Source organism: Lepidochelys olivacea, assembly GCF_965140295.1.
Source record: "Lepidochelys olivacea isolate rLepOli2 genome assembly, chromosome: 7".
Classification (NCBI taxonomy): Eukaryota; Metazoa; Chordata; order Testudines; family Cheloniidae; genus Lepidochelys; species Lepidochelys olivacea.
This window is the reverse complement of record NC_140417.1, coordinates 58,218,482-58,228,374: the sequence shown is the minus strand read 5'-3', so window position 1 is coordinate 58,228,374 and position 9,893 is coordinate 58,218,482. Positions and strand designations below refer to the sequence as shown.

General features: G+C 44.9%; 1 protein-coding gene across 1 annotated transcript; it reads left to right on the top strand.

Moving 5' to 3' along the window:
• The first annotated feature begins 912 nt into the window (after positions 1–912).
• On the top strand, positions 913–8,734 carry GDF2 (growth differentiation factor 2). Its single transcript, XM_084635010.1, has 2 exons — positions 913–1,413; positions 3,355–8,734. Exons 1-2 carry the CDS (start codon positions 1,068–1,070, stop codon positions 4,299–4,301), a joined length of 1,293 nt encoding a protein of 430 aa, XP_084491136.1. The 5' UTR covers positions 913–1,067; the 3' UTR covers positions 4,302–8,734.
• The last annotated feature ends 1,159 nt before the right edge of the window (positions 8,735–9,893 follow it).

Genomic DNA, 9,893 nt, shown 5'->3' with positions numbered 1-9,893 from the left:
CAGGTAATATTTTTAATATTTTAACTGGAGCTTTTCCTCCTTAAGGCACACAAAAATATATCATAATTCTTATTTTTTGCCTTGGCCTATATTCACATGGCACACAAACATATCCTGGGCTAGTCTTCAGTGTCTTCATAGGGACTTTATGTTTCGCTCAGGCTTAGTAGGCCTGGCTTTATCTTCAAGAACAACCAGTTATTGTTGCAGTGACATAGGAGTGAACTAGTTTAACCAACGACCTCATGTACAAGAATCTAGGAAAATACATTACATAACATACTATAAAGCCAGATTTTTTTTACGCCCTCCACCAAAGGATGTAAACTAAAAATGGACAAGCTGGCAAACAATTTGAGGCAAACTTGACACAAAACAGATATTTCACTGTGTACAAATAATAGCTCTTGGATGATAAATGGAAGAAAATTTTAAGGCTGTTTGTATTGTCATGAGATCACAGCTTGCAAAAGAACAGGGTTCCAGATGATTGATTTTTGGAGGACATACATTAAGGGACCATGGTATAGATTTGAGGGGTGATATTTGCTCCCCGCTAATGGAGCTGTTTGTTCTTACTCCCTATTTTTTATTTTTATGGAGGACTGGGGAAAACCAGTCTTATTCCTCCCTCCCCTTCCCCCCACAAAAAAAGTTCCTCTGAAGCCCTCTCAAAGTTGGCAAAGAAATGATAAAAACATAATTAAGCAATGATGACCCTGAAGTGAAATGTGAATTCTTTACAGTATACAGTGTCCAGCCACATGTGTTTTTTCAGATGTTTATAGAATCTTCATTAACTAAGAGCTTTGCTAGATAACAGAAGCTGAAGCATGGCATCAATGGCTGAGATAAGGGCAAGTGTACAACCAATCTGCTTGACAACTGACAAGAGGCTGGGGTTTGCAACAGACTGCAAGAGAGCTCAAGAAAGTGTTTTGCAAAGGACACTCCAGTTCGCCTTCTGTTTCCCTTTCTTCTGCCTCTAAATGAAAGGAGAGCTCTAATCAACTGGAATATCCCTGTCTTTTTTCCCCCTCCTCCATTGGAAAGTGAACATATGAAATATGCACTATTTTGGGGTGATGGCTGCATTGTCTGTTTTCAACATCATCACTTGTTTGGCAAGAGGCAAGCCCTTGGAAGCCTGGGGCAAATTATCAGCTATGGAGAACTCTGATAAATCCTTTGGTGATCCTGGAGAGGTGGAGGGTGAGACCCATTTCAACTTTAAAACCTTCCTGGAAAACATGAAAGCGGATTTCCTGAGGAGTTTGAACTTATCGGGCGTCCCTTCGCAAGAGAGGTCTAGAGAGGAGCCACCACAATTCATGATTGACCTGTACAACAGATATGCCAAGGACAAGTCTTCCATCCCTGCATCCAATATTGTGCGGAGCTTTAGTACTGAAGGTATGAGATGTTTTAAGAATATAGGCTGGGGTTTTAAGAGAAGCATGAAAGAGTCAGTTTCAAATCCCATTGAAATTCAAAGGGAGTTGGGAGCTTAATTCCCTTACGCTTCTTTGAAAATCCCAGCCATACTCTGTTTTGTTATCCTTTCCACCGCTCCCTATTTTATTATAATTTTCAAGGTCTTAAATCCTTTTCTTTGATTTCTCATCAGACCATCTCCCCTTTCTTCTCATACTGATTCAGTTGAGTCACCACAATTTGGTAACCCAGCATTTGATTCTCAAAGCTAGAGATTTTGAGCTGAGCTGCACAATTTGGGGCTAGATTTTGAAATATTTGAGGATGTTTGGCTCCAGGATGTTGCTCCAGCCCTTTATAAAGAGAGGAGCTGAGCAGGAAATATGGCTCCAGAGTTCAGTTATGAACACCAGCCCTTGCCCTCAGAGTTCTGGAGTGTTTGGATTTGGGGTTTTGGTTCAGGCCCAGCTCAGCTCAGCTCAGCCCATCAGTAAAATATCCATCCATCCAGTGCTTAATTTGTGCCAGGGCTTGCCAGAGCTGAGCCCCAGCACTTCTGGGCTTGCTGCATCAGTTATGAATGTAAAAAAATTTTCTTGAGCCCCGGCACCTCTTTCATTACAAACTAAGCACTGCATCCATCTAAGATAACATACAACTCAAAGATTTTAAAAGCCGCATCAAAAGAAGCAATAAAAGCGGGGGGTGCAAGTGTTTTAAGTGAATTTAGTGCTGGCAAAAGGAACCAGCCAAGAAGAATCCAAGCTTCCATTTATTTACAGACTAGACACAGCACAAACAGCAACACAGCCATCTCCACGTTCCCCCACAGCCATACCCAACCCCAATGCAGAAGGACCCTTATAGAGTGCAGTCTCCAGGGCCACGTCCTCTGCTCCTCTGGCCATTGTGAAGATGCTTTTGGCAAGGTGGACACTTGTCCATTAGAAACTGGACTGACACCCATCCACTCATATAGACCAGTAGACAGCCATCAGCTGGGGGTAACTTACCAAAGCACAACCAGCCTGATCTTCCAGACATTCCTAGCACCTCCAGCTCCCATGGACTTCAGCAGGAATTACAGGTGCTCTATTTACCTCTGAATATCAGGACCTACCAATCTGGGCTGGACCTGAACCATAGACTTAGAGGTGAAAGGTTCCATATCTGATTGCTGAGCCACCAAGCTAGCCAGAACCTGGAGCTTCTAATTCAGACTTTTAAAGGATTGATTGTCTTCTCTAATTCTTCCCCAGTGCAAGATAATTTTTGCGCTAGCTGTATCGGGGAACTCAGCTAAGTTGGCCCAGGGGGGCATAAACCAGAGATATAAATTACAGCTCCCTTTACCTGAGAATCCCTCTCCATTGGAAGGGGAATTCACCCCAGAGCAGAGTAATGGCAGTGGAATTTGTATTATAAACCTCCATGGATGTTTACAGCTTTAATTCCTGCCAGTGCTCTTTAGAAAGGCCACATGGCAGAACCTCTATGGGAAGCCACTACATTCACAACCCCCCTCTCCCCGCCTCAGTCATGTCCCCATTATAAGCCAACACCATCTACTTTTGGGGCAGTGCAGCTCCTTATGTGTGAGCATGCCACACTCATGCACGCACATACAGAGTGTAATTGAAGGTGTGGTTATTGTGGACCACCGCAACTTGATCCCCGGTAGAGTTGCCACCATTAGGGACCGCCATTTGGGTTTTTAACCCATAACTCTGAAGTGAAGCCAGTCCGTTTAATTTAATGCTAGTGGCCATGGTGTAACTTCACTCCCAGCAGCTCCTAGTAGAGGGTGGGCATTTCTTCTGAAATATAGTATGCAGCTTGCTAAGTGCTTTCGTCCTCCTCATTGGATTAGCCTCTCTCATAGGAGGCAGGGTGACAGCTTTTCTTAATCTCCTGTTGCAGATGTTGTTTCTCTGGCTTCCCTGGAAGAAAACCCATTTCAGAAACACATCTTGCTCTTCAACGTCTCTATCCCACGGCACGAAGACGTCACCAGGGCTGAGCTGAGAATCCACATATCCTGTAATAGGGACATTGGGCCTCTCTCTAGACTGGAAGGCAACATGGTAATTTATGATGTTCTGGATGGAGACCTCTGGGAAAATCCAGAAGGCACCAACTCATTCCTTGCCTCCCAAGATATCCAGGAATGTGGATGGGAAATGTTTGAGGTGTCCAGTGCTGTGAAAAGATGGGTCAGGGCAGACAAATCAAAGACTAAAAACAAGCTTGAGGTTGTTGTTGAGAGGAAAACCCTGGGTGACTTCGCTTGTGGGAAGCTGGACATCAGTGTTATGCCCGACACTAAAAATCTGCCCTTGTTAATAGTGTTCTCCAATGACCGAAGCAATGGGACCAAGGAGACCAGAGTGGAGCTCCGGGAGATGATTGTTCATGAGCAGGAGAGCGTGCTAAAGAAGTTAGCAAAGAACAGCACTTTGCCCGAAGAGGAAGAGGAGGCAGAGGAGAAATCCTTATCTGTCACTGGACTCCACCAGCCTTCATCGAGAAGCAAGAGAAGCACTGGTACCAACCACTGCCGGAGAACCTCCCTCCGTGTGAACTTCAAAGACATCGGCTGGGATTCCTGGATCATTGCGCCCAAAGATTATGATGCATTTGAATGCAAAGGGGGATGCTTTTTTCCTCTGACAGACAACGTGACCCCGACGAAACATGCTATCGTCCAAACTTTAGTGCACCTCAAAAACCCCAAGAAAGCTGCCAAGGCCTGTTGTGTTCCTACCAAACTGGATTCGATTTCCATCCTCTACACTGATGATGCTGGGGTACCCACTTTGAAATATAATTACGAGGGGATGAAAGTAGCAGAATGTGGGTGCAGGTAGTACAGGGCAGCAGCTTTGAGAGCAAGATCCAACCTTTCTGCTCTTGTGTAAATCTGTATATTAACGATGTAAATGTAAATCCACACAGGCAAGCTTTTTTGTTTTTAAAACTAAAGCTGTCCAGAATGGCAGTCAGTGTAAATAAATTGCACATAACGGGGTACAATGAAACCCATGTTACAATATTGTGCAATTGAAAGCCCAATACATTATTTAATAACAGACACCAATTCATCCTGCAGAATCTGAATATGGTTTTCTGTTAATTTAATTAAACCTTGTGATTGCAAATCACAAGATTTGCCAACCTGGTTCCTGATTGTCAGAGCAGCCTAAGGGATTGGGAAGCCCAGTTCATTTTAAGGCCAAGATCCACAAACGGACTTAGGCACCTACAACCCGTGCCTAAGTCCCAGTTTCAGGTACCACTATGATCCTAAAAACCCTTGCTCAGCTGCCGCCTAACCCTACAGACACCTAAACTCACTTGGCACCCAGGTTTTTGCTGTTAAGGTTTCCTAGGTGCCTATCTCCCACCTAAGCCCCAAGCAATCCATGAGCCAGGAGAAGACAGGCAGAGGAGTGCCTCTCTCACCCCGGGGACCTACTCTGCTTGGCATGCTCAGAGGCCACCGGAATTCACCCAAAACAGTAGGGGGAGACCAGGCAGTTAGGCTGCTCAGCTGGGATGTGGGAGACCCTTGGTTCAAGTCCCCCACTGTGTCTGATGAGAACGGATTTGAACAGTGACCTCCTACCTCTCAGGTGTGAGCCCTAACCACTGCACTAGAGAGAGATTCTTGTGCTCTCTGGCCCAATCAGTATTTTATAATTAATGTGGAACAACCTCAATAGGAGAGACACCTATCAGAATAGCCCAGTGGCTAGGCCACTCACAGGAGAGACAGCAGATCCATGTTCAAATCCCTTCTCCCTATCAGGCAGCCCTACGACTTTAACCAAGGTTCTTCCACAACCAAGGGTAGTACCCTAGCCACTGTGGGGAAGGCGAGGAAGGAGCACCTCCTCCATTGCCGTTGTGTGTGGAGCGAACCAGGCACCTAACTCATTCTCACCAGCTGCGCATCACAAGCAGAGACAGGTGCCTCCCTGAAGTCTGGCCTTCGTCACTGAGCTCCATGAGAGCACTGGGGATTAGGCCACAACCTTCTCGTCAGGATCTCTGATTGGCTGGCTTCATGGGGGAGCTTAGGCAGCCTAGCGTGCTGGCTTTTGTGGACCACATTCTAAGGTGCCCCCCATCCCCCGAGATTGTATAGGAGCCTTTCTAGCCATAAGTATAGTTAACACTGGAACAGGTTGTCAAGCTGTCTACATCACTGTAGTAACCTCAGGGCAGATTGTTAAGAAGCAGGGCACAAACCCCAGACTGCTTGTGAATTCCATCCTTAGATTTCACCAACCAATTATCAAGTGTAAACTGCTCAGGCACTGTACAGCCTTAACATGGAAACAGACAGTCCCCTTGGTACTCCAATCTGTCTTCCCACCCAGATACACCTGCCTTGGTGATAGATGGTCCCTTACACCAAGAATCACAGCAATATTCAGGTTACTCCCAGTCCCAGAGGACCAGTCACTTATCCCAGGTCAATTGCAGCTTAGATCTCACACCAAAGACAATGCTTGTAGCCAAACTATATAGAGATGTATTAATAGGGAAAGGAAATTGGAGAGTTTACAAGATTAAAGTAGGTAAACAGACACGCTAATTACAATCAACTTCAAAAAGATAATTGAAGCTTCTATAATCAGCAAGTTCTAGGGCTAACCCAGGCTAAACAACTGGGGACCTCTGGCTTATGCCTAGAGACCTTGCCCTCCAGAGTCAAGGCGGCATGGAGATACTCATTTCCTTCTGTTTGGGGTTTTTATGCCCCTCCTGCCATATGCACTGAGCTGCAAACTCAGCTGATGGGCAGAATCCACTTGCATGACTCATCTTCATGGTGGGGGCAGGGCAGAGCAAAAAAGCCTTTTGTTCTGTTTAATGTTCCACACTACATTCTGTCTGGTGTCGATGGGCTTTCCCTTTGGGGCAGGACATAATGCATTTGGTTGCCGATCACACTAATTAACGTCTCCCTCCTGTCTGGTGATTTACATAGTTACAGAGGTTTATAATACCAAGACAGAAGTATTATCTTACAATAGGAGAAACAGATGTTGCAAGTGAGATTAATGCAGGCAGCAACTCACAAACATTTCAATAAAGATTAAATTCTTATAATTCTCCTACCGATTTTAACACACAGGTGAGCCAAACTGATTCCAGCTAAGTATTTGGCAGTGTTCAGGTGAGACATGGGAACCTCAGCATGGTCTGCCAGCATCACACAGGTTAGCAAGGGCAGTTGTGGGAACCCCTATCATTGGAGCTTTTTAAGAACAGGTTAGACAAACTTAATCCTGCTTTAGCACAGGGGATGGACCAGATGACCTCTTGAGGTCCCTTCCAGCCCTATATGTCTATGATTCTGACTTCTTGTAAGTGACGATTTGCAGTATTCCAGCTGAGGTTCTCAAGTCTTAATTCTTTCTGCGTGTGGCAGGTGCCTTGCTTCAGCTTTCTTATCCTCCATGTCCCTATTTTTAACCCCTTTACCACACGTCCTTGAACGATAAGAAGTGCAGCCTTCCGCCTCTAAGACACGGTTTCTTCAGAGGAGCTGCATCCCTTCTTATCTCCACACACAGATAAAGAGCCACTTGGACCTGCTGTACATTCTTAGTACTTCCGCAGGAAAATATGCAGGCAAACGAGATTAATAATTAGAAGCTGCATCCGGCTTCCATTGACGACAGTGGAAGCTGTGGAGCATTCAGCACTTTTGAAAAGCAGGCCATCTTCTTCAGTGCCAAAGTGTGGACTTAGAAGCCTAACATCAGGCTGCTGTTTTTTAAAATCTTTGTCATTTACCATCCAAAAGCCTCTCTTCCCTAGGTAAAAGCTGAACCATGTTTGGTAAGACATGGCAGCATAAAGGAACGTCTCATCATACAATTTTCCTCCAGTCTTTAGGTTTTTGTCCACTAATCAAGGACCCATTCTTGATGCCTTTAATCAAACAAGACTTATTGAATTCAGTGAGTGTTTTCCCTGAATAAAACCTAAGGTGCTTTCAATTGGGCCCAGCTGGTTGGTTTAAATACTGCACATGCAGCCATTATTTCCTTCCCCACCCCCACCCCAGCATTTCTGCTTCTCGTGCAAAGCCTCCCATGAAAATCCTAAAGAACAAAATTCTGTATCTCTAGCCCATAACAAACTCGCCATCTGTTCAAACTGATATTGCTATCAAGGAGATAAGAATCTGAACAGTAGCTGAATGTTTGGCAGGCGATGTGATTTAAATGGATACATGTGTTTTAAATCAGGGCAGCCTGAGGATAAGACAAATTCATTTGGCAAGAACCATTCCACTCCAGAATCCAATACACAGTTTATTTACTATTGTTAACTTGATACAGAGCAAATTACAGCCACCTCTGTCATGGCTGCCTGCTATTCCATCAAGAGCTTCTGGTGACATCATAAGCCACGAGAACAAAGCTTGATTCACTAGAATGCTGGGATTGATTTATAGCCCTTTTGTTCAGAACTGGCTTGCAAGACATAGATCGGGGATCTGAAGTCATGCGTGCCCATCACCCACCTTCCACCTCGCCCCCATCTGGGTTTCCATTGTCTCTTCTCTGCTCCCTCCCCCTGTGTCCTGCTATCTTCACTCCTATTCATTATTGCAACTCCCCTCCCTCTAAGCACCCACTGTTCCTGCTGCCTCGACTTCCCTACTGTCTCCTAAGAGCCTGATCCTGACAGCAGCCTTTCCTCTCCCCAGTGCACACTTCCAGAAACACACAGTAACATGTCAAGGTGCTGGTAGCTGATAGCTCCCATGTGCTTCAAACACAAGGCCTGATTCCATTCCGATTGCAACTGCAGAATGGTGTCCGGAATCAAATAAAAAAGGGGGAGGGAAGAGACATTGTTTTCCTGATAGTAGCTGGGAGAAATGTAATGAGCATCGACATTTCTATTTTCTCTAGCCTGAAGTTATATGTTGATATTTGTTTACAGAGCTCATTGGTCCCAAAATCCAAAATACACATTTTTGGACCCATAGTCAAATCTCAGCCACCATAGCCTAATTGCAGAGTAACTCCATTGAGCACTCTGGATTTACATCAGTGAAACCAGTTCATCAAGAAAGATGCAGAGCCAGATCCTGGCCTCTAATAAGGCTGCTAAAGTGATGTAAAACAGCCTGAAAGCTGGAGATTCTTTAGGCATCGGGCAATCCCAAACTGGTGAGGAACTGGTATACAGCCAACTGATTCTAGGATGGTGGCATGGCTAGGGGAATCCCTGTCTATAGGAATGGCCCCATGAGAGCTTTGCCTGAGTAAAAATCTCAGGATTTTGTAAAATAATTAAATAAAACAATTAATTAATGACTGACTTTATTAGAATTTTTTCTGGAGGCTCCTTGAGGCATTTGAGAACAGGCATGGTAAAGCACACTACTGTGTCCTCATTGTTCCTATAGATTCACATTTCATCCTAATGTCCAATAATGCTAAATGCGCTTTAAAAACTGATTACCATCTCTACTGAAATGCAGCCAATTCTTTGGCGGAAGGTGGCAAGTAGTTAACAGTGCACAGGAACACAGGGCTACAGATTTTAGGAAGGGAAAGGAAGCCTACCATATCCAAAGGAAACCATGAAGGGCAGATTTAGGTTGGCAGGATGGAATCACTCATTTCAGATTTGGCCAGGACATCCCTGGTCTAGTGAGTGCTATGGGGTCTTTTGCATCTTTTTACACATCACAACATTTTGGGAAGCAGAGGTGGGAGGGGAATTCTTTTACCTCTAATTCATGGCACACGGTTGAGTTTAGCTTATATAAGTTGCTTCTCCACTACGTATAAGGGAAAGAGTTTTGCCAGCTTCAGAAGCTGGTTTAAGAGGTTTGCCTATCCCTGAATACTGCCCATTTCCAAACTTCACTAATCCGTGTCTCTAGATCTATACATTCTCCCCCCAAAAAACTTTGATAGCTAGCAGCCGAAGTTGACAAAACTCTAAGCAAGACATCACACAAAGCTGGTGCAGATACTGGGCCATGTCTGCACCGTGCTTGACACAGCCTAGCAAAGGGTGCGGCAATTGTGCCACATTTATGCTACCCTGATCCTAACCCAGCCTGGTGCAATATACAACCTCAGGGCTGCTCTAAATTAAATTCATCTTCCCCTTTCCAGGCTGCTATGGAGGTTAGGAATGCATATCCCATTCCTGTCCCCTTCCAGTGGTGGCTCAGCCACTTAGAGGTTGATAAGCATGTTCCACACTCAGCTAACAGAAGGGGGTGTTTAATTTTCAGTCAGTAGCAGTTCATGCGTTTAAAACCAGAGATCTGGGATTCAATCCCCACTGCCAACAATCCATCCAGGGCACAGATGCTCCAACCACACCCCCAGTGTCGTTCTTGACATTAAGGTGAGGAAAGCTTGTGTTAGACAAAGAAGTTCTTTTATGCGTAACTGTACATCCACCTAACA

Excerpts from the sequence above, each read along its gene's own strand:
- GDF2 (XM_084635010.1), top strand. The coding sequence starts at position 1,068 with ATGCACTATTTTGGGGTGATGGCTGCATTGTCTGTTTTCAACATCATC. Across the intron at positions 1,414-3,354 it reads GCGGAGCTTTAGTACTGAAG|ATGTTGTTTCTCTGGCTTCC; the intron begins GTATGAGATGTT and ends CTCCTGTTGCAG.